The sequence below is a fragment of the Ochotona curzoniae genome, unplaced genomic scaffold (assembly GCF_017591425.1).
Source record: "Ochotona curzoniae isolate NIBS_2020 unplaced genomic scaffold, NIBS_Ocur_1.0 contig_2321, whole genome shotgun sequence".
In the NCBI taxonomy this organism is placed as follows: domain Eukaryota; kingdom Metazoa; phylum Chordata; class Mammalia; order Lagomorpha; family Ochotonidae; genus Ochotona; species Ochotona curzoniae.
Window position 1 is genome coordinate 23,979,300 of NW_024465421.1, and position 23,536 is coordinate 24,002,835.

A 23,536-nucleotide genomic window follows, 5' to 3' on the forward strand; every position below is an offset into this window, starting at 1 on the left:
TGCAGCTAAAGGCTAGAGTGGGAAAGCAGCAGGTACATGGGTGTGGACGTGTGTGCGTCCTGCGGGAGGGAAGGGCAGAGAGCACACAGATGGTGGCCAGCGGTGACTGAGCTGGAAGTGCATGGTGGTCACTGGCTCATCACCTCCAGGGTCAGAGGGGAAAGAGCAGCCACCCCAAGTCACAGGGCCGGGAGGGACACTCACAGCCGCCGATCTTCTTCCGCAGCTCGCCGTAGCAGATGAGGCCGTACAGCTCCTGGGACGACTTCTTCAGGCCTCGGGAGAACACTGCAGCACAGAGGGAGACGGCCTCAAGCAGAGCACCTACACAGCCCTGGCCACAGCGCAGTGCCCAGGTGCTCACCCAGCAGGCCTGGGTAAGCTGCCTGGTGTTGGCTTAGGCCCTCCCCAGTTTCACTGAGGCCTCGGACAAACCTGGCCTGGGAGTACAGAAGAATGGGCGATTCTCAAAGTCAAAGAGAAATGGGGTGTGTGTGCATAAGGCAAGCAGATGCCTCCGGACACATGCGTCCCAGCAAGGAGCAGGAGGGCACCATGCCCACTTGAGCTTGCCAGGCACGGGTGCAGCTAGCATCCTGGAACTAGGGAGGCTTCCCTTCCCAGCCCACCTGTGTCTTCCCAGACTGACAAGGAAGACCCCCACCATGGAACTCAGGGCCCAGTAGCAGGGTCCCTCCCAGGCATGCCTGCCTCCCCTAGCAGCCTCAGCTTTACTTGGGAACAAACCAGCCGAGACACCCGGAGTGGCTGCTGTGGGCGACAGGCTGTGCAGACACAGCAGGGCCCATCAGGGGCCATCCTGGGCACTGCAATGAGCCCCGGGACACAGCAGACGACCTTGGGGCCTCGTGTGCTGACAGTACTACTGCTGTCATCTGATCCCATGAGGCAGACTGCAGCCTCAAAGAGCAGAGCCCAGGCGCCACGGAGTAGACAGGGTCACCTGTGTCCTAGCAGCCCTCTCAGGCCCAGGTTCCCCCCACCTCTCCACTGCTAGTTTATAAGAATGAGAGCAGGGAGCGTGCGCCCATCCGCAGAGGAGCAGGTGCTGCATGTGACCCAAGGTGAGGGCTCCAGGGGTGCGAGGACCGCTCCCAGGGCCAAACAGCCTACATGGCTTCCATCCACGTGACCGACACCACTCAGCTGTGAGACTCCAGGACTGGCAGACGGCCCTGCGCTCCGCTAGGCATGCTCCCATGCATCCATACCCACGCAAGTTCCTAAAACAACACTTAGGACAACAGCAGACACCAGAAGAGGTGACCGTGGATCTACACCCAGGGTCAGAGTGGATCTATCACCCACTGCCAGATGGAAACAGACACCATGCCTCCTCAGGATCGATGGGCAGAGACAAGGCGGGACTGGCCCCAGGGTCCTCGCCGGCAGCTAGCCCACACTCTGCTCCTATTCATCAATGACACAACTACAGATGGGACAGCACAGCACACAGCGTGCCACCATGCCACAGCAGGGAGCAGCCCGAGGCACTCCAGGGGTCCTGGGGACAGAGAGAGACCAGCCACACTGGATGACCTGCTGTCACAGCATACTTTCTCAAATCACAACAAGAAAATGGGAAAGATGCCAGAGCCCAGACCCTGCCCTGATGCGTGGGGGCATGCTCGCTACAGCCTGACACTGACAGTGAACTCCAGCCTGTGCTGAAGAGGAGCCGCTCAACGAATGTAAGGTCAGCTACCTTGGGGCAGAGTGAGGCTGATGTGCAGCAGGAAGTTCACATCACTTGGGGTTCAGACACCAAACGCCAACGACCCAAGGAGCTTTGGACCAATCCCCAAGCAGAGAATGACAGCCCATTTCTAAGGCATCCTTGAGACGGGTACTTCTGCTTCTGTAGGGGAGGGGAGGGTGTGTGGCAGGATTCACTCTGATGGTCAATGTGGAGGATATGGCGAGAACAGCAGGGACAAGGAGGCAGCCACGGGCACGGGACCCACAGTGAGACAGCTGCAGGTGTCCCAGGCAGAATAGCCTGATCTGAAGAGAAGGTGGGTTTGAAAGAGGAGAGACACAAGTGCCTCCTTGGTGGTGGCTCCGCACATGAGGCTCAGGACAGCAAAACTTCCCGAGTTCAGACGCTGGCTCGAGGGCGCCCTTTGCAGGAGTGCACCTGGAGGTGCCTCGATCACAGGTCTCAAGATAGACCATGCAAAGACGGACTCCAGCACGGGTGCTAGTCAAAGCCCCTGGGGGAACAGCCACCACTCTAGCACCAGGCTCTGCAGCGGTCGCTCTGTGTCCCTAACTGGGCCAGCATTTCAGTTCTAGCATCTGCAGCTGGACTCGCACTCACGGTGGCCACAGGCTGGGGGCCAGAGCAGGGAGCTGGAGCCATGCACGCCCGGAACCACTGGGGTTACAGCAGACACGCCTCAGGGGAGCAGGGACAGGAAAGCTGCAGCACAGCACGCTCCCGTCTCCAGGCAAACCACTGAACGGCTGCAGGTGGGACAGGCTCCGCTGGGCGTTCGGGCGGAAGCCTGCCCCTCCGCTGCCCGCCCCGAGCAGCAGGCCCCTCCGCTGCCCGCCCCGAGCAGGCCTCACCGTTGCCGAAGTCGATGTACTTGGTGATCTTGTGCCACGTGCGGTAGTAGAAGTGCCGGACCTGCTCCTTGTTCTTCACCATGCTGGCGGGCTTGCCCTTCTTCTTGTACTTCAGGGCGATGTTGTTCTGAATCGCCTCGAAGTCCTTCCCGTGCTGGAAGTGAATGAGCACATTAGCAGGGTGGGTGTCAGCACAGCGTGGCTCTCCCTGCAATGTCCACCCACCTACAGAGCAGAAAGGGAGCCTGTGACACGCCAGCAAACTTCCTCCCGACCCCACATCGCCAAAGAAGCTGCACAGACCCGGCTAGACACTGACGCTACACTACGTAACCCGTGGGGTCCAGGATGCAGCAGAGGTGGGCCCTCGGGGGTCACACGCCACAGTCCCAGGTGATCAGGCAAACGAGGCCCTGTGTCTGCAGCAGGATCCAGGCCCTCAGCCTCAAGGCCTTGCCAGCAGCACTGAGCCACAAGGACACACCTGTGTGGGGACACACAGGAACCAGGCTTGCCTGGGAAGCAGGAAGTTGCACCTGCTGGAGCCCAGTCCTCGACTTCCCAGCCTCCAGACCGTGGGAACCAAACGCTATCCTTAAGGTCCACTTATCTGGGGCCCGGTGCAGCAGCCTAGTGGCTACAGACTTGACCTTGCATGCAGTGGGATCCCATATGGGAGCCAGTTCTAATCCCGGCCAACCCACTTCCCATCCAGCTCCCTGGGAAAGTAGTCAAGGACGGTCAAAGCCTTGGGACCCTGCACCCGCATGGGAAACACAGGAAGAGGTTCATGGCTCCTGGCTTTGGATCAGCTCAGCTCTGGCCATCGTGGCTGCTTGGTGAGTGATCCAGTGGATGGAAGATCTTTCTCTGTAAATCTGACTTCCCAATAAAAATAAATAAATCTAAAATTTTTTATTATTTTTTTTTTATTGGAAAGGCGGATATACAGAGAGGAGAGACAGAGAGGAAGATCTTCCGTCCGATGATTCACTCCCCAAGTAAGCGCAACGGCCGATACTATGCCGATCCGAAGCCAGGAGCCTCTTCCGGGTCTCCCACGCAGGTGCAGGGTCCCAAAGCTTTGGGCCGTCCTCAACTGCTTTCCCAGGCCACAGGCAGGGAGCTGGAAGGGAAGCGGGGCTGCCGGGATTAGAGCCGGCGCCCATATGGGATCCCGGGCGTGCAAGGCGAGGACCTTAACCACTGCGCCACCGCGCCGGGCCCAAAAATAAATCAATCTTAAAGAAAAAAGGCCAACAATGCCACAACCCCATTAAAAGCTGGCTGGAAACGGGGTCCCTCACATGTTCTGTCAATGGTACCAGGAGGTGGACCCTGTGGGAGGTGATTAGGGTGGGACAACGCCCTAAGGGTGAACCCTAAACTCCACATAGCCCCTCCACAACTGTTACGATACAAAAAGGTCCTTCGCAAGTGCTGGCAATCTACTCTTGGCTCCTCCACAACTTTGAGGAATTAATCACTTTTTCCTGGAGCGGGAGTTACAAGGCTGCGAGGGCAGCATCAGGGACACAGTGGAGAGTAGGCACCCAGCACAGGCTCCTGCCCACAGGGCCGGAGGTGAGACAGCGGAACTGTATATTGAAAACGGACAAGACAGCGGACACCTCTAAGGACGCCAGCATCCAGGCTAGTGGTTGGCTTTGTTCAGAAGCAACACTGAAACGGAAGACGATTACAACGCTGGGGAGTCAGGTTAGGGATGCAGGTGCTGTAGCCTAGCACCTTAACCGTCTTTACAGCGCTGTTTTAAGCCAGTTGCTTCACCTCCAATTCAGCTCCTGCCAAAGCGCCTGCAACAGCAGCAAGACGGCCCACATGGGAGCTCTACAAACAAACCTCTGCGCCCAGCCTCTGCCGCCGGCCCAGCCTCTGCCGCCGGCCCGGCCTCTGCCGCCCGGCCTCTGCCACCGGCCCAGTCTTGACCACCAAAGCTCTTTTAGGAGTGAGCCAGCAGACACAAGATTTTTCTATGTAACTCTGCCTTTCAAACAAATAAATAAACCTTGTGGGGGAAAAAAAAACAAAAACCAACAAGGAAGGAGGGTGTGGTGTGAGTTAAGCCACTGCCTGTGGGGTGCACATTCCAGAGGGGAGCCAGTGCCTGCACTGTGTTCAAGTAAATGTGTAAATCTTTCCTGTTAATTTGTTTTCTAAAAAGAATTTACTTCTTAAAAAAAAGGCCCTGAGCTATGGCCTAGTGACCAAATCCTAGCCTATGCGCTGAGATCCCATATGGGTGCCAGTTCATGTCCTGGTGCCCCCCCCCCCCCCCCCGCCCCATCCAGCTCCCTGCCTGTGGCCTGGGAAAGCAGACGAGGACGGCCCAAAGCCTTGGGACCCTGCACCCGCGTGAGAGACCCGGAAGAGTTCCTGGCTCCTGGCTTCAAATTGGCTCAGCTCCAGCCATTGTGGTGCGGGCCCTGTGGGCCGCTCAGCTATGCTGCCATTCCCAATCCGCCACAAACGAAGGAGCAGGCCTGGGTTCCACTAACACCATTCCTCAAAACAGGAAGCAGACACACAGGCCAGAAGTTGCCTACATCTCAAGAACAATTATTATTAGGCTTCAAAATCAACTAACGCGCTAGAGGCTCGTGAAACACCAGGGAACTGCACTGAAGTGCATTAAAGCCTGCTCACCGGGCCAGACTTGCAGCATAGCTAACTAAGGCACCACCTGTGACAGCACGGGCCCACATGGATACCGGTTCAAATCCCAGCTCCACTCCCCATCCAGCTCCTAGTTAACGCAGCTAGGAAAGCTCTGAACGACGGCTCAAGTGTCTGGGCCCGGCGCCCACGTGGGAGACCAGGAAGCAGCTCCTGGTTCGTGCCTTTGGTCTGGCCCAGCCCCAAGCCACAGCAGCCACTCGGGGAGTAAAGGAGCAGAAGATGGAAGATATCTCTCTTTCTCACTCTAACTCCGCCCACCCTTCAAATAAATAAAATAAATAGTTAAGAGGGGGGTGGTGAAGCCCGTCCAGCCATCTCAAAGCTGACAGCAGAAAAGGCCGGCATGGACCTGTCCTCTTCCAGCGCAGCGTGCCTGCACCCCCACACTGTTTCGTTACTGCTCGGCAGGAATTCTTGGGTTTAGCTGGCGCTGATGGACACGGGAAGCCCCTGACCACTCTCGGTGTGGGCACACATACCTCCAAAAGGTGAGCAGAGGCCAGACCTCAGTGAGGAAAAGGCCTTGGAAGACAACACAAACATCCCCATAAGCCCTCAGCAGCAGCCTGAGGGTCACCAGGTGGACAGAGATCAAAGTCAGGGGTGAGGCCCCCACCACCAAGGCTCCAGGCTGAACCTGCTCATCTCAGAGCCACGCGGCCAGGACCAACAGACACAGAGTGAGCAGCTCACCTCCTACAGCCCCCCAGGAGCCGCCCCTCACCCTCCCAGCTCACCTCCTACAGCCCCCCAGGAGCCGCCCCTCACCCTCACCTCCAACAGCCCCCCAGGAGCCGCCCCTCACCCTCACCTCCAACAGCCCCCCAGGAGCCGCCCCTCACCCTCCCAGCTCACCTCCAACAGCCCCCCAGGAGCCGCCCTGTCTCCCTCACCTCCTACAGCCCCCCAGGAGCCGCCCCGTCACCCTCACCTCCAACAGCCCCCCAGGAGCCGCCCCGTCACCCTCACCTCCTACAGCCCCCCAGGAGCCGCCCCGTCACCCTCACCTCGTACAGCCCCCCAGGAGCCGCCCCTCACCCTCCCAGCTCACCTCGTACAGCCCCTCAAAGAAGGTGTTCTTGTCCTCTGTGCTCCACGACTCCCACTGTCGCCGCACCTTTTTGCCTTCTTCCTTCTCGGCACCTGACGATCCCAAGTTCCGGGAGGAGGAGCGTGAGCCCCCAGCAGGGGCACTGGGGGCAACCCCAGCCACATTTCCAGATGCCGACCCGCCACCTTCGGCTCCTTGGAGAGAAAGGACCACACAGTGAGCTGTTTTTGCAAGCTAGGGTGTCAGGCGAGGCAGAACGGGGCAGGGAGATGGAAAAGGGCTCAGTGTCCAAGACCACGTGCCAGTGACACTTCCAGGAGGACCACACAAGGAACCCAGCACCTCACGCACTATCCCTGCCGGGCTGAGATCCTATCCCCTCCACGCACGCTGCTCACCAGGCCTTCGCCCCAGGATTTGAAGGAAACAGTCTCTTTTTGAATAAGCAAGCTGAACGTTAAAAAGTCGTGACGACGTCACATGCGCATGAAGCAGGTCAGAACACGCACAGCCTCATCGGAGAGCTGAGCCCTCGTTTCTCACTCCTACCAGATCCCCTCACGCTTCTCCCACTTCAGGCAGAGTCCTTCCTGGGACACACGGGCTGACGACAACCCTATGGAAGCCCAGCGATGCCCAGCGTGGCAGCTGTGGACAGAGCACTGGGCACAGCACAGGAACCAAAGGGGGAGGGGCAAAGGCCCCTCCTGCTCCCCTGCCATGCCCAGCACCTCTGTTGTCACCACCATCTTTCACGGTGCTGCAGGGCCACACAACCCGGACACCTCCCAATTCTGGAACACTCTACAGGGAGCTAAGACCACAGAAGCAAACCAAAGAAAAGCAAATGTGCATTACTGTTAAAATGCTTCCCTAACGAGCTAGCCAAGGGCTTTTCCATCCAGACACACTTCCTGGTGGCCCCTGGACAGAGGTCTGTCACCACAGGCCCTGCAGGCCAGTACGGTCGGTTGACGATGACAGAAACCAAAAACAAAGAAACAAACCAACTCTCTTAATCCACATGCTCCCGCAAAGACTGCCTCTGGGAAAAGAGCCCTAAGAGCTGGGCAGGCATGGCAGCCTCGCCTTGCACATGCCGGGATCCCCTACGGGTGCCTGTTCTAATCCCGGCAGCCCCGCTTCCCTTCCAGCTCCCTGCCTGTGACCTAGGAAAGCAGTCGAGGACGGCCCAAAGCCTTGGGACCCTGTGCCCACGCGAGAACCCTGGAAGAGGCTCCTGGCTTCGGGTCGGCTCAGCTCTGGCCGTTGCGGCCACTTGTGGAGTGAACCAGCAGTCAGAAGATATTTCTGTCTCCTTTCTGTAAATATGACTTTCCAATAAAAATAAACACATCTTAACAAAACAAGAGCCCACCAAGGGGCTACCCTCGCCCCTGCCTTACACGGGACAGAGGCAGCTCGCTGGGCTGTGCAGCTATACGCCGTGGCCCCTGTCACCACACTGCACTTTCATGGTGGTGGGGGAGAGAGCTGCGCTCTGCAGAAACCGCTCAGACCTGGGCTGGAGCTGCTGCCCCGGCTGGCGAGCGAGAGACCGTGCCTTCTGGCCACTATGGTCAGCCTGCTGCTCTCCAACAGGAAGGAGTCTCGAGGCGCTGCCCGGCAGGTTGCAAGGACTCGGTGGACGGCTCTCCGGAAATCCGCCATCAGAGCAGGCGCTCTGCACATCGGCAGACGAGCCACAACACCGAACTCACAGAAAGGTGCGTTCAGTGGAGCAGTCATTCCAGAATTGCACCCCAAACCGGTTGTCACTGACTGCATGGAACTATTTATATCTAAATATGAACTGAAATTTTGCAAACTAAAACCCAGTTTCTTGATCCTACTGGCCAGGTTCCTGGTGGACAAGGGTGACATGTGGACAGTGTCCCTGAGTGGCTGACACCCACAGTCCTGAAGCTGCGCCATGCCACTGTGCACGCAAAGCAGCTTCGCTCAGGGAAGCACCCAGCCAGCCGCCCGAGTGCCCCAAGCGGGGGTGTCCCAGATGCCTCCCATGAGAGACCAAGTCTGTTCTACTCCCTGGGGGTCACAGAAGCTTTTGCTGCCAACTGGAGAGGGTTTCAGTGCCACTCTGAACACAACTGTTACACTGCAGGGCGGCCAGTTCTTCAGGCTCTAATTCCACACACCCGGTCGCTGGAGGAAGGCGGCCCCTGCGCCGCACAGGACTTGCTCGGTGTCCTAGCAACACTGCCTCAACTTTTTCCCCAGTCCCAGGGCACACCAGGAAGCCGCGCGAGTGCTGCTGAAGGCCCAAAGTCCAGACGTCTTGTTGAATTCTGTGGGTCTCGGGGGATCACAGCTCTGGTAACCCAAGACCTGGAGAACAAACCCTGAAGGAGAGCTGGAGGGCAGCGTGCCTGCACTGGGGGAGCCACCAGGGGCAGCTACAGGGACAGCTGGGCAGGCTGGCGCACCACCCACCATGCCATGAACTTGGCCTTTCCAAAACAGCTCTGAAAGACGAGCCAACGGCCAGGTAACTCCTGCCAGATGTGGTTCCGGATCTGCAAGAACCCTCGAGACTTCCCTGGTGGACGGAATCTCAGACTTCTGAGCACAAAGACGGAGGCTTTGTGCTGAATGAACCAGAGGATGCAGAGGGCCGCAGGTGGATTCACCTGCAAACGGTCAGTCTAAAACAGAGACTAAGGACGCGAGGGCGACAAGAGAAGCAAGTGGTCAATCAGGGCTGGCGGAAAGACAAGAGGGCAAACAGGACTTCCAGGCCATGAGGACTTTCTCCGGAGGCAGGAATGCAGTGAGAGCGAGGCGGGGACCAGACTCAGCTGCAGCTTCCTGGGGCTCCTAGTCAAGAAACCTGCAGAGACACGCACGGGAGCAGCACCCCAGCAGTGAGCTCCCCGGGTCAGAACACAGGCTCTCTCCCTTGCCCAGCCCCGGCACCAGGCCCCACAAGGTGGGGACTCGGCACAGCTTGGACTGGGGAGGCCTCAGGGTGCCTCACCTCACCCACACACAGTGCCGACCACCTGCTTTCACCACCAGTGCCAATCCCTGGTTGACCAGGATGCCCACACCTCACACAATAGCCTATACGGGAGGACAACATAACCCCCGCCTCTCGGGGCGGAAGCACAGCCTGCACAGTCAACACGGGGTGCCAAGGCCGTCAGGGCCTCCACACCACAGCTAACGAGGGAGTCGGCTCTGGAGCGACCTGCCCTCGGTGAGATGCCGAGCACGCCATCACCACCTGCTCAGCACCATGAGCTCCCCAAGCTGGAACCATCCACGCAGGCCATGGAGGCCAAGGCCAGGAGCCACCGAGGACAGGCCCCGAGGAGGTGCCTGGCTTGTCCCCGGCAGGGGCCGTCTGTGGTGATCACGTGAGCCTCTCCAGGATGCACTGTGCCACACCCCATCACAGGGAAATACTCTGGGACCCACGCTGGCCCCTCCGTTCCCTGCACTCCCCGGCGGAGACAGAGGTGTCCCTGGGGTATCCTGCGCCCAGCTGTGAGGGAGGGAACACCTCCTCCAGCAAGGCTGCCTACAACAAATCAAACCCCAAAGCCGCAGCCCGTCAGCCTGCCCCCAGCGCTGCTGCTCGGCCCACAAGGCAGGGAGGCCCCTCCAATCCGATACTGCCAAGAAGATGCCATTCACATCCGCGGGCTATGCCTGCCAGAGGTCCGGCCCCCAGAGGCCGGGCTGTGCTCACTGGGACCTGAGGAAAGGCTCAGGCCGTGACTGCCCCCTGAAGCCACTTGTGTTTGCTGTGTCCTCATGTCTTGCAGCATCCGCGGTAAGGCACACTGCACTACGGTTCCCAGAAGCCACCGAAGGGAAAGCAGGCCCCGCCATCCGCCTGCAGGCACACCCTCCTCCTCAGGCATGCAGCAAGGCCCATCTGTACAGTCGCCCCAAGTGGCCAGGGTCACAGCTCTGCTGACCCTGAGCACAGGGAACTGTCTGGGCCATTCAGCAGGACCCCAGCCTGACTGTCACCTCGCATTGTCCACTGCATCGCACAGGCGATGGCGTATCCCTGCCTCGTTGTGCCCTCCCGCCCCATCTGACAGCTCTGGCACAGCATGACCATAACACCCAGGAATAGCCCAGGTGTGGAGGTCAGCTGCAGAGTGAGTCTGGGCAGCCTGTGGGCATGACAACCTGGTAAATTTCCCATCCAGAAGAGCACATGGTGAGACTGAACAGAAGTGGGCAGCCTTCTGGACACGCCCCGCCTGAGCTCTCCCAGTACCAGGGCCACGCAGCAGGCCAGCAGAGTTCTGGCCACTTCAGCAGTCTCCCTCCGGGGTGCTCTCCAGAACACACCAGTGCAAGCTCCTTCACACAGGCCAATCCTGGCCCCGAGCTCTCAGCCCGAGGACGGGCCCTGCAGACCAGCATGCCAGGGAACACTGAGCAGCGGCTGTTCCGGGCGGGCAGAGACCCGCTGCTGGTTCCCACCTGCTCCCAGGGCGGTCCCAAGATTCCAAAGACAGATTCCACCAGGAACTCACAGGCAGCCCACACGGCGACAGGTAACGTGTGTGTTACCTCCACTCTGGAAGAACAGGGAGGCTCCAGGAGGCGGCCTTCTCTGCCACAGCCAGCCACAGGGTGAGGTGGCCAGGTGGCGCAGTGGGGTCCCTCCTCCCAACCACGTTCTTGTGGATGTGGTCTGAGTCCGAGGTCGGCCTTGGAGCATCCCGAGTCACAGAGGCGAGCAGGCCCACAGATGTCCTGCGCAGCATATCTGCGCCCATTGCACAGCGCAGGGAGAGGCAGGGGGCCTGGCGCACAGGCAGCCTCGGCCACAGCCCCCGCAGGGCACACCGAGCTTCTAGAATCACACTACACACGGACCTACCCAACGCCGTCAGGGCCATCCGTTCTAGCCTGCTCCCGAGCCCCAAGGCCACGGGGCCGGGACCTGCAAGCTGAGCAGAGGGAAGCTGAGCGGCCCTACCCAGCTGCCACGGGGCTTCTTCACACACACGGAAGAGAAAGCACGGAGAGCACGAGTACTGCTCCTTTCCCAAAGCAGACCCCAGTCCCTACAGGACAACTTCCGCCGTTGGCAGGACTTGTCCCCAGGCCCAGCAAGGTCCCAAGTGGGGCATGCTCACACCCCACTCTGCCAGCAGTTTCCTGAGGTGACGGCGGAGCAGGGGTGCCCCTAAAGCAGGAGTCTGGCCCGGGCAAAGTGAAGCTAATCCATCCACGCGCAGCGAGCGGCCAACAGAAAGCCAAGAGTGGCCGTCCTGAGGCATTCTGGACCCCTTTCCTGCAAACTTCTCAGCAGCTACATGCCGGGGTGCTCAGGGGCGATCACTGCGGTGCTGCTCCCCTACTTAGGGGGGACCCCCAGGAGAGGCACCTCTGCAACAGAAGCACACACGTGCAGCGTGGGCTCCGCACTGGCCTTCTTGCAACACGCCCAGCAGGCCATCCCAGCACCCGGAGTGCACAGCTCACAGAGGGGGACCAGGAACCAGCAGCCCAAAGCTACTTGTCAGGAAATGGGTAAGCTGGCAAAGCAAACCAACGGGTGCCAAGTCGCTCAGCTCTTTCAGACCCAGATTAACTCCCGTGAGGCTTCAGCAAGGCTTCCAAGCCACCCTGACACCGTCAAGTGCTTGGGTAAAACCCCTTTTAACTGGGAAGGCCCTGACCCCATAAGACAGCCCTCTTGGTGAAGGAGGCAGGAAAATCAAGTTCCACGGGACCCAGGAGGCCCAGGCCGCAGGGGGGAGGCCCCAGGAGGGCCAGCACCGCTGACACACCGAGACAAACACGTCGCGGGACGGGACGCCAAGTAAAAGCTTTCCTTCAGGCCAAACCGCTCTGAGATGAAAAGAATCCAACAGCAAGTCAGAGGACAGCCCGGGCAGAGCACACCGGGACACGCGCACGCGGGGCTCCGGCGCCCTCACGCCGGCCCACCCTCCACCGCGGGCCGGGACCTTGGCAGAGGACGCGGGCCAGGGCCGCCCCTTCCTCCCCCGCACCGAGCTTCCCCAGCCCGCTCCTTTGTTGCATTTCTACCACCTCACGTCTGGCAGCGAGACCCAGCAGGTCGTTTCTTTTCCCTTTCCCGGGTTGGAAGTGGCCCGTCCCGGGAGGGAGGCCGGCCGGTGCGCCCTCGGGGAGGGGAGGCCCCTACCTTTCCCGCGGGGCCCCGAGCCGCCGCCCCCCGCGCCCGGCGGGTCCCTCCGCGGCCTCTTGCTCTGCGGCCGCACGCTCGAGCGCAGGAAGTGGTGCTGGTCCTGGGGGCTGCCGAGCGGCGGGGCCGCGGGGGCGCCGGCCCGCGGGGGCGGCTCGTCGCGCTTTGTGGCGCCGTCCTCCGCCGCGTCCGCCCCGCCGGGCGCGTCTCCGGCCAGCGCCTCGTCCTCCGCCGCCCGCTTGCCCAGCTTCTTGAGCCCGTCCTCGCCGCCGCCGCCGTCGCCCAGCTTCACTGTCATCCTGCGGCCGGGAGAGCACAGGGCGGCGCCGTGAGCGGCCGCGCCGGGCCCGGGAACTTTCTGCGCCCGCGGCCGCTCAACATGGCCGCCGTTGTTTGTTCCAAATCCGCGCTCGCGCCCGGCCCGCCCGGCCCGCCGCCCCCCGGCCCGGCCCGCACCGCCCGGCCGGCCGAGCCCCGCGTCCCGGGCGCCCGCTCGCGGCCCCGCACGGCCCGGCGCGGCCCGCCTACCCCGGGAGGCCGCGGCTCATGGCCGGGCCCGCGCGCCGCCTCGGCCCTCGCCCCGCGTCCCCACCCCGTCCCCGCCCCCCGGCACGCGCGGCCACCGGCCCCGCACTCGGGCGCGGGAGGCCCGGGGCGCCGGCCGGGGCGGGCGGACTCCGGGCAGGGCTGGCCGCACCCGCTCGGGCGCCGGGGACCAGGCGCGGACTCGGCCCCTTCCTGGCGCAGAGGCGACCCGTGCAGCCGGACCCCCAAACCCGCCCGTCGGCGACCGGCCGCCCCGCACGCGGGCGAGCGCGGCCCCGCCAGCGGGAAGGGCGCCTGCCCGGGGCACCGCACGTCCTCGGCCGGCCACAGCACCCTGCAGGCGCACGCAAAGCGACCCGGCGCCCCGGAGCTTCTCGGGACCGGCCGGCCCTGGCGGGGGCGGCCCCGCAACCCCGCCGCCCCGCCGCCCTGGCCGCCGCGCCTCCCCGGGCCCCGCGCCCCCCGCGCGCAGTCACCTTTCTCATCCACGCCTCGCGGCGGCCCGGCCTCTCGCAGCCCCGGGACGCCCCCCGGGACCCGCAGAACCGGCCGCGACGAGCAGGCCCGGCCTCGGCGCGACGGCTGGGGGAGGCCGCTGTGGCCGTCCTGCCCCGCAGGCGCCGGGGGCCCACGCGCTCCGCTCCTGTCCCCGCGCGGGGCTGCACCCCGCAGCCCGGGCTTCCCGGCCGACGACCCGCAGCGCCCAGCGGCAGTTCCGGCTACGGCGGCCGGCGGAGACGTCGCGCCGGGGCGGGGCGGCCGGGCGCGGGGCGGAACGGGACGACGCGCGCGGGAGCGAGCACGCACAGCTGCGAGGCGGGCGCGCCCCCCAGGCGGCGCTCCCATTGGCTAGGAGCGGGCGCGCGCTCCCGCACGTCCGCGCTCGGGGCGGGGGCGCGGGGACGGGTCTGCGACGCGAGTCGTGTTGTGACGCCGGGGGGCGCCCTGCGGGCGGTGCGTGGCGTCGGATTGGTCAGCCGCCAGCCAATAGAGCTGATGCCGCGCTGCGATTGGTCGGCGCCGTGTTGACGGATGCGTGAGAAGAAAACGCCGCCTCAAGCCGAGTGTGGGAGCCGGCGCGAACCCTTGGGACTCCGCGCTCTCCTCATCGGCTCGTCCGGAGCGGCCGGCGGGCCCTCGGCGCGGGGCGGCGGACGAGCGTGCCTCGTGGTTGCGTTGGGGCCCTGCGACCGGCCCGCGGTCGCGTTTCCCCGCTGAGCCTCGGCAGTGCAGGCCGGTGCGCCACCCGCCCGGCCCGGCCCCTCAGGTTGGCGTGTGCGCCCGCGACGGCCCCTGGACGCGGGTCCCGGCTCTCGGCGGCCGTCCGGACACTCCCGAGCGCCTTCGGCTCTCTCCGCGGCTGCTTCGGCCGCGCGGGGTTGCCCTTCGGCTGTTTCCGCCTTCCTCGCGCGGCGTTGTCCCGGCAACCGGAGCAGCGCGGCGGTGCAGGCAGGGTGAGTGCCTCGGGGGCCGAGGGTCCTCCCGGGCGCGGCGGGGACCCTCCGGGTGGCCCCTGGCACGGGGCTGGCTGCCCCGCACGGACCCCACGCGAGTCCCCGGCCCGTCCCTTCGGGCAGATCGGGTGGACAAACAGAGAACCAGGGCAGGGTGGGGGAACGTGCAGCCCCAGTGGATGCATGGTCCCGAAGCGCGGGGACAAGCCTGGTCGGCAGTGTCCAGCATGCCACGCAGGCCCTGACCTGGCCGGGGGATTGGGACTGTGGCCTAGAGAGCAGAGTGTTCCAGGGCGCCCCGTGGACTCCCAGACTGACCCGGTCGAAACCCCAGGCGCCTGCAGAGGAAGCCCAGCGACGTGATCCGAAGAAGTGGTTTCTTTTCTTTGCACCCAAAAGTGCATCTGTTTGTCAGTTTTGCGTTGTAGAGACCCGGAGTCTGTCTGCACGTGGGGAAAGCCTGTTGCATCGATGCCATCAGCGCGTGGAAACTAGGACATTGCTCTGGCCCACCTGCCTGGAGGCTAGAAGTCTGGCCTCAGCCAAGCAGTGGGGGGCTGGGGAAGGAGGCTGCCTACAGGGACACTACTCCTGAGCTTGACTACCAGAGTCACGTGCCAAAGGCTCAGTGGGAGAAAACCCAGAAAACCAGAAGTTATCCTTGCCGTTCCGTTATCAGTGCTTTGGTGCTTGAAGTTAGAAAAAGGCAGGGGGGCCACAAATTGGATTTAATTTGATAAAATCTGTTAGGAGTGTAATTATGCCAAATACGAACTTAGTAACTACATAATCATCATTGCAACAAAACTAAAGCACAGCTCATTTTTCAGAAAAAATAGTTACACACAGTGAGCTTGTTGAATAAGAATGTCCCACAGGGCCCAGCACGGTAGCCTGGCAGCTCAAGTCCTCACCTTGTACACACCAGGATCTTAAATGGGTGCCGGTTCTAATCCCAGCGGCCCTGCTTCCCATCCAGCTCCCTGCTTGTGGCCTGGGAAAGCAGTCAAGGACAGCCCAAAGCCTTGGGACCCGGCACCCATGTGGGAGACCTGTAGGAGGCTCCTGGCTTTAAATTGGCTCAGCACTGGCCACTGCAGTAACTCCGTTGGGGAGTGAATCATCAGACAGAAAATCTTCCTCTCTGTCTCTCCTCCTTTCTGTATATCTGACTTTGCTATAAAAATAAACATCTTAAAGAAAAAAAAGAAAAAAAGGTCCCACAGCCAGGGCTTTAGAGCTCTATCTGGGTACAGAACATTGAATTCATTGAATTCACGATGGAAGGCTTCCTGGGGCAGCTCCGGCCTCGCGGTCCATACCAGCACCCCGCGTCAAGGGTCTGGATTGCATTCCATCCCTGCTAGCGCACAGCCCAACTCAGGTGGTTGGGGCCCTGCCACCCCGGTGCATTGGAGTCTGGGACCCTGCCTCAGCTGTTGCCGGGGGCGGGAGGGACAGGGGAAGCTTAGTCTGTCTCCCCTACCTCTGCCTTACGGAGCCCACCGTGGTTGAGGTATTGTTCTCATGTCCACTCCCACAGAGAAGTACCTGTGTCTGATGTGTGGCTCTGGCTCTGGCCGCTCGCAGCTCCCCGCCGTGCAGGCCCCAGTGGTCTTGATGGTGGCTCGGGAGATTGGCTTCCCGTAGCTGGCTGGAGGGCTGCACTCCTGGCATCAGCTTCAAGCAGGCTGAGCTGTGGTGGGCATCTTGGACGATGAGCCAGCTGGTTGACCTGTCAGCTTGCTCTCTCTCTTTTAAAGATTTATTTTGTTTTGTTTTGTTTTATTGGAGATACACAGAGAGGAGAGACAGAAAGATCTTCCATCTGTTGATTCACTCTCCAAGTGAACGCTGGTGGTCAGAGCTGCACCAATCAGAAGCCAGGAGTCCTTCCTGGTCTCCCACGTGGGTGCAGGGTCCCAAGGCTTTGGGCCGTCCTCGAAGGCTTTCCCAGGCCACAGGCAGGGAGCTGGATGGGAAGTGGAGCTGCCGGAATTAGAACCGGCGCCCATATGGGATCCTGGTGGATACAAGACAAAGGTTTAGCCACCAGGTCATCACACTGGGTTCAGCTTCTCTCTGGTGTTTTTTTTTTTTTTTTTCAGTTTCTTTCAAATAAAAAGAAAATAGGTAAGTAAAAATCTTTGGAAAGGTTCTCTTAGCTATGAAAGTTTTTTTGTTTTTAAAAGATATTTAATTGGAAAGGGAGATTCACCGCGAGAAAGACTTTCCCTCCACTGGTTCACTCCCCAAATGGCTGCAATGGCCCGGGCTGAGCCGATCTGAAGCCAGGAGCCAGTAGCTTCCTCCAGGTCTCCCACACGGGTGCAGGGTCGTCCTCGACTGCTTTCCCAGGCCACAGGCAGGGAGGTGGATGGGAAGTGGAGTAGCTGGGACACGAATCAGTGCCCATTTGGGATCCCGGTCCATGTAGGTGGAGGATTAATCACTTGGGCCAATATGCCAGTCCCTAATTTTTTTTCTCCGAAAAGAAAAGATCAAAACTGAAGCTTTTGTCCCACCAACTTGTACGAAAGCTTGAGCCTCCCTGCCCTGGTCCGAGGCCTGCATAGGCGTGCGTCCGCCTTAGCAAAGGAAACAGTATTAAAGATAAGGAAGACAGCTCTTCTTGGGAAGAGAGTCATCGCTTGTGCAATGCCTGTGACTGCTGGCCAAGTCAGGAACAGGAATTGCACCCAGGTCTCCCCGTGGGCACTTGGGCCCTCTGTGCCTTCCGCAGAACCTGAACCAGGCACCCCAATACAGAGCAGCATCTTAACTGCTGTCCCCCGCCTTGTGCCTCGAGGTGGAGCTGCCAGACCCATTGGTGCCTCTGACTCTGCCTCTCTGAGGAGCTTTCCGCAGCGGCTTCACTGTGCTGCGCTCCTAGCAGCAATGCTGAGCAGAGGCCAGTGCCTCCTTGCTTCTCTGTTCTGCTGGCATCAAGTTGGCTGGCTGTGAGTGAGAGAGGATGGCCCAGGGACACTCCACCCTGCAGTCGCTTGCCCCAGCTGGGCCCGGAGTAGGCGTCAGTCATCTTGGGGGTCCCACTACCTCTCCTGGCAGCTTGCTTCTGTTTGAAATTTTTCTGAAAAGACAAGTGATCCTCAGTATGATTGAATTAAGACCCCCAGTGCTGCGGGAGTGCTGCGGGCTGCGGGCTAGTTCTGTTAACGCTCCATGACATCCCTCATCTTGAGTTTCCTATTCGTTCCTGATTAATCTCTTCCAAGGACGTGGCCTGACTTGCATGTTCAAAGGGACGCTCTGGCTCTCTAGGGTCTCAGGGTGCCAGGCCTGTGCTCCGTCTGATTTGTGACTCTGTGCAGCCTGGTGTTTGCGTAAAACCAATTGGACTTGGTGGGTTTTCCCTGGCAGGTTTCAGCCCTGACCAAGTGTGTGCGCCACCATGGCCCTCTATTTCGACCACCAAATTGACACCCTGGAAGCAGTTGGGTCCGCATCGCACATCAATTGGCACCCAGTTCAGCCGTTCTTGGCAGTGGCCTTCAAGAGCTGTACTTCAGGAGGCAGCGTGGATATATACCAGGAGCAGGTTGGTACATGGCAGACCCAGGGCTGATCTCAGCAGCTCAAGGCGCATGCTTCTCATTTGCTCGTGTGTGTGTGCGCACGTGTGTGTGAGAGATCAGACTGGATCCCCAGATTCTTTTTGTTTACTTGAAAGACAGAGTTAGAGATCTTATATCCACTTTCCCGGATGAGCCTAAACCTGGGCCTGGGCCAGGCCGCAGCCAGGAGCCGTGGTGTCTGTCCAGACTTGCTCACGTGCATGGCTGGGCCATCTGCTTTGCCAGGCCCATTAGCAAAGAGCTGGATCAGAAGTGGAGCACCCAGGACTTCAGCTTTTTCTTTTTCTTCTTCTTTTTTTTATTAAAGTTTATTTTTACGTTTATTGGAGAATGAGGTTTGCAGAGACGGATAAAGATCTTCTACCTGTCCACTAGGCTGTCATGCTGAGCCCTTCAACTTTCTCATGAAAGAAACAAACACCTCTCATTGGTCTCACTGAGGTCCAGTCTCCCAGTGTGACAGCAGCTCTGGCATGTGGCTGTTCTCTCTCTCTGAGAGGCAGAGAAATAAGGATAGACACATCTTTGGTCTGCTGGCTCACTTCCCACATGGCCCACAGGCTGGAATAAACCAGGCTGACACCCAGAGCCTGCAACTCCAGCCTAGTTTTCCACCCAGCGCGGTGGCCTAGTGGCTAAAGTCCTTGTCTTGAACGCGACAGTATCCCATACAGACACCAGTTCTAATCCTAGCAGCTCCACTTCCCACCCAGCTCCCTGGCTTGTGGCCTGGGAAAGCATTTGAGGACTGAATCATCGGACAGAAGATCTTCCTCTCTCTCCTCTGTCAGCAAGAAGCTGAAATCAGAAATGGCAGTGGGATTTGAACCTACTCCCTCGGGCATGGGATGTGGATACCCCGAGTGATGCTGTGACCACTTCTCCCGAGCCTGAAAATCGGGAGATTTTCAAAGTAGACACTGGTGCGTGGCCATGGCGGCACTTTGGGGGTGAACCTTTTGGGAGAGCCCGTTCTGTGTCTCTGTGACTCTGCCTCTCAAGTAAGTGAACAAATAGATCTTTGACAAGCAAAAACTTCAGAGTGTTTGCCTTGGGGCAGAGGGTTAAGCCAGTGCTAGCAGTGCCAGCATCCCACTCTGTCCCGGATGCCTCTCTTTTTCCCTGTCTTTTTTTTTTTTTAAAGATTTATTTTATTTTCATTACAAAGTCAGATATACAGAGAGGAGCAGAGAGGAAGATCTTCCGTCTGATGGTTCACTCCCCCAGTGACTGCAATGGCCAGTTCTGTGCCGATCAGGAGCCAAGAGCCAGGAACCTCCTCCTTCAGGCCTCCCACACGGGTGCAGGGTCCCAAGGCTTTGGGCCGTCCTCGACTGCTTTCCCAGGCCACGAGCAGGGAGCTGGATGGGAAGTAGAGCTGCCAGGATTAGAACCAGCATGTCCAAGGCGAGGACTTTGGCCACTAGGCCACTGCGCCTGGCCCTTTCCCTGTCTTTTAAAAAAGATTTATTTGTTTATTTGAATGCAGTAGTTACGGAAAGAAGGGGGAAAGAGAGAGATTGAGGCTCGGAGGAGGAGAGATCTTCTTTGGCTGGTTTGCTCACTAGATGACTGAAACAGCCTGGGGTTGGGCCAGGCCGGAGCCAGGAGTCGGAACTCCCGCTTGAGTACGTGGGCCCCAAGTACTGGGGCATCTGCCCGTGCTTCTCCCAGAGCATTAGCAAGGAGCCGTGTTGGAAATGGAGCAGCTGTAAGATGAACTGGTGCCCATAGGGGGTACCGCTGTCACAGACAGGAGCTTTCCCCTCTAGGCCACAACACCAGCCCCAGATAAATAAATAAATCTTAAGAAAAAACAAGACACTTGACAATACCTGTATTGCTGAGCTCCTCCTCCTGCACCGTAGGGTCAGCGTGTGCCTGATGTACGTATCGAGAGCTCCTCCCGGGTTACCTTGCTCCGCTGGCACCCCGCGCGACTGCTCCTGGCTATTGGCTGGGAGACGGGAGAAGTGACGGTCTTCAACCAGCAGGACAAGGAGCAGCACGTGGTGCCTGCGACACACACGTCCGACGTCACCGTCCTCAGCTGGAGCACCAGTGGCAGCTGCCTCGTGTCTGGAGACAAGGTGAGGGAGCAGTTGGTGTCGGCATCCCTGGCCGTGCTCTGACAGACTCCCATGGGGAGGAATGCCACAGACTTGGTTGCTTGAAATGTGTTTTGCCAGATGCCATTGACCTTGTCTGTGTGATTACAGAATTAATTTTGTGTCAGAAACAAGGCTCGAGAATGTCGTCCTCACATCCCCCTGTGACACATGTCTGCGATTTGGGAAGTGAACTCTGTCGAGAAGTCACACTGAGCCACTGGGAGAGCGTCTCGGACACTGTCCCTCTGCACACTCCTGGCCAGAATCCCCAGCTCTGGGTGTAGGGGCATGAGGCAATACGCAGGGCTGCTGTGCGCCACAGGCGGGCCCCTCGCAGCCCCCTGCCTCTGACTCACCATCGTAGGCCGCAGTCGGCAGCGTGTGCCTGAGCTGTGGAGTCAGGCTGGCAGAGGCTGAGCCCCAGACGCAGCCTGCACAGGCGGAAGGACAGAGACCACGCCTGTGCTCTGGGTCACTGCCCATATTCCACATGGGAGCATATGTGGGCCCGGCTCAGGCTGGCACTTCCATGGGGTGCATGTAGGGCAGGGGGCACAGGGCCATGCGTTAGCAGGAAACGAGCCGGGAGCCTGAAGTTCAGCTTGGCCGTTCCGCATTCCTGTGTGAGTCGCCTCCACGCGACTTTGACTTAGAAGGTTTTGTAGCAGGTGAGCAGTGTGAGAAAAACCCTTCCTCTAGATTCACACCTGCTTCCTGTCTTACCTGAATGCCTTTTTGCTAAATAATTGTTTACCATGGGCACTGTGATTCCTTTTTTTAAAAACTTTGTTTTTAAAAGCTTTATTTATTTTTAAGGCAAAATTATAGAGAGGGAGAGGGGAGATCATGCATCCTTTGATTGACTCCATAAATGGCTCTGTAGCCAAAGCCGGGAGTCCCCCAGGTGGGTGCAGGGACCCAAGCTTGGGCAGTCTTTCACTGCTTCCCCAGGTGGTTAGGAACTGGAGCCAACACCCACGTAGGATGCCAGCACTGCAGGCTACAGCTTAAACAGCTACTTAAATTGTATTATTGGAAGGGCAGATTTATGGAGAGAAAAAAGAAAGACAGAGAAAGATCTTTCATCTGCTAATTCACTTCCCAAATGGCCCCAGTGACTGGAATTTAGCCAGTCTGAAGCCAGGAGCCTCTTTCAGGTCTCCCACGCGTGAGTGCAGTCCCAAGGCTGTGGGCCGTCCTCCACTGCTTTCCCAGGCCACAGGCAGGGGGGTGGATGGGAAATGGAGCAGCCAGGATTCAAACATCACCCACATGGGATCCCGGCACAATAGACAAAAACCTAGCCTACCACGGAAAGTGCTGGCCATCTTGGGAGTGTCACGCGGCCTCCATTCACCCCTCCAGGGATTCCTACCCATGCCGCACCCGTCTCAGTGGCAAGCTGCTTGCTCAAGGGCCACAGGAGCAGTACCATCAGAGTCCTGGTATGCTAGTGCCACCATGCTGTCACCTAGAACGATCTGATGTCACATTAGAATGCTCATGCAGCAGTGACTTGGGCAGCGGGCACTGTCCTCTGGGGTGTGACTATATGAAAACAAATTGCGCAGGATAACACAGAATTCCCACACAGTCAAAACAGCCCTGCACAAAGGCCCACCTTGGGCCATGTCAAGAGGTGCAGCAAGGCACCTGGGCAGAGCTGAGGGTGTGACAGAGGAGCCAGCAGGCACGTTTGGAGCTCAGCTTCCCGACTGGCCGGATCCGAGAGCCGGAGGCATCCCTCCCTGCCAGCCGGAGGAGGGCGAGCTCCTACTCCCAGTGGTTGTGTCTGTCCTTAGGGCAGAACGAGGTGTGTGGCATCTGTCAGGGCAGCAGTGACTGCGTCCTGCACAGATCTCGCCCACATGGCCGTCTGCCAGCCCTTCCCAAACGGCAGCCGTGTGGTACTCGGGGACCGCTGCATGCCGGCCAGAGCCTTCGTGCTGCCGCGACCCCTCGGGCTCCACGCTGGGGGCGTGGCACCACCTGCTCGGGACGTGCAGCCACTGTGGTTCTGCTGAGTGCGTGGTTTGTCTCACTGTGTGAACATTATTTGTAATGTTTTGTTTTCTGGAGACAGCGTTCTAAACACAAGCCCTGATTTTCCTCTCCTCACGCGGCCACGGGAAGACGCCTCCCCGTAATGTGTTTCTGACTGTGTGCTCACACTGGATTTTTTTTTTTTTAAGGAGTTGTTAATTTTTTTTTTTTAAAGATTTATTTTTATTATTTTGTTATTGGAAAGGCGGATGTACAGAGAGGAGAGACAGAGAGGAAGATCTTCCATCCGATGATTAACTCCCCAAGTGAGCGCAACAGGCCGATACTATGCCGATCCGAAGCCAGGAGCCTCTTCCGGGTCTCCCACGCGGGTGCAGGGTCCCAAAGCTTTGGTCCGTCCTCGACTGCTTTCCCAGGCCACAGGCAGGGAGCTGGAAGGGAAGCGGGGCTGCTGGGATAGAACCGGCGCCCATATGGGATCCCGGGCGTGCAAGGCGAGGACCTTTAACCACTTGCGCCACCGCGCCGGGCCCTGGATTTTTTTTTTTTTTTTTTAAGATTTATTTTTGTTGGAAAGTCAGAGTTACAGAGAGAAGAGACAGGGAGAGATCATTTGTCTGCTGGTTCATTCCCCAAACAAATGAATGGCTGCAGCAGCCAGAGCCAGTCCATCAGAAGCCAGGCGCCTGCTCCTTGGCTCCCACAGTGTGTGCAGAGCCCTGGCACCCGAGCCATCTTCAGTTGCAGGTAGTGGCTTAGCCCACTCCTCGGCAGTGCGGCCCGGTCAGGACTTGCACAGCCTTCCTCAAACGACTGCCATACCTGAGCTTAGTTTGAAGTCCTGTTTCTACGGCTGCTGTGGTGACAGCAGCTTCTCTACCTCCCAGTGTGGGGCTCCCTTATGGGCGCTGGTTCTAATCCCGGCTGCTCCACTTCCCATCCAGCTCCCTGCCTGTGGCCTGGGAAAGCCTTCGAGGACGGCCCAAAGCCTTGGGACCCTGCACCTGCATGGGAGACCTGGAAGAAGCTCCTGGCTTCTGGCTTCGGATCGGCTCAGCTCCAGCCATTGCCGCGATTTCAGGAGTGAGTCAGCAGATGGAAGACCTCTCTCCGTGTCTCTCCTCTCTCTGTAAAAGTCTGCCTTTCAAATAATTTTTTTTTTTAATTCTAATTCCCTCTACAGTAGATGTTGCCAAACGCTGGGGTCTGTGCACTCCATGCTGGAGGTGTGAGGCGCAACACCCAACCCTTGGGTCCTAGTATTTCCCTCCATAAAAAGGCACCAGGGCTCAGTGGAGGGACGACTGGTTCTGAGC

The 23,536-nt window shown here is 59.4% G+C and overlaps 2 protein-coding genes across 3 annotated transcripts in view; one reads left to right on the forward strand and one right to left on the reverse strand.

Annotated features, from left to right (window-relative positions):
- LOC121151778 (protein cramped-like) overlaps positions 1–13,698 on the reverse strand; it is a 33,705-nt gene extending 20,007 nt beyond the window's left edge. The window contains exons 1-5 of the mRNA XM_040973578.1: positions 13,532–13,698; positions 12,510–12,808; positions 6,344–6,537; positions 2,593–2,746; positions 205–288 (exon numbers count right to left, since the gene is read on the reverse strand). Coding sequence (XP_040829512.1) covers positions 205–288; positions 2,593–2,746; positions 6,344–6,537; positions 12,510–12,807 — 730 coding nt within the window. The 5' untranslated portion in view covers position 12,808; positions 13,532–13,698. The remainder of the gene's footprint in view (positions 1–204; positions 289–2,592; positions 2,747–6,343; positions 6,538–12,509; positions 12,809–13,531) is intronic.
- A 463-nt stretch (positions 13,699–14,161) lies between these two features.
- The window catches only part of IFT140 (intraflagellar transport 140), a 62,863-nt gene continuing 53,488 nt past the window's right edge, over positions 14,162–23,536 (forward strand). Inside the window, exons 1-3 of one of the 2 annotated variants that reach the window (XM_040973570.1) lie at positions 14,162–14,509; positions 17,891–18,068; positions 19,974–20,195. In XM_040973570.1, coding sequence (XP_040829504.1) covers positions 17,922–18,068; positions 19,974–20,195 — 369 coding nt within the window. In that variant the 5' untranslated portion in view covers positions 14,162–14,509; positions 17,891–17,921. Of the gene's footprint in view, positions 14,510–17,716; positions 18,069–19,973; positions 20,196–23,536 lie in introns of those variants that run through there. The other variant, XM_040973569.1, reaches the window with a different exon arrangement.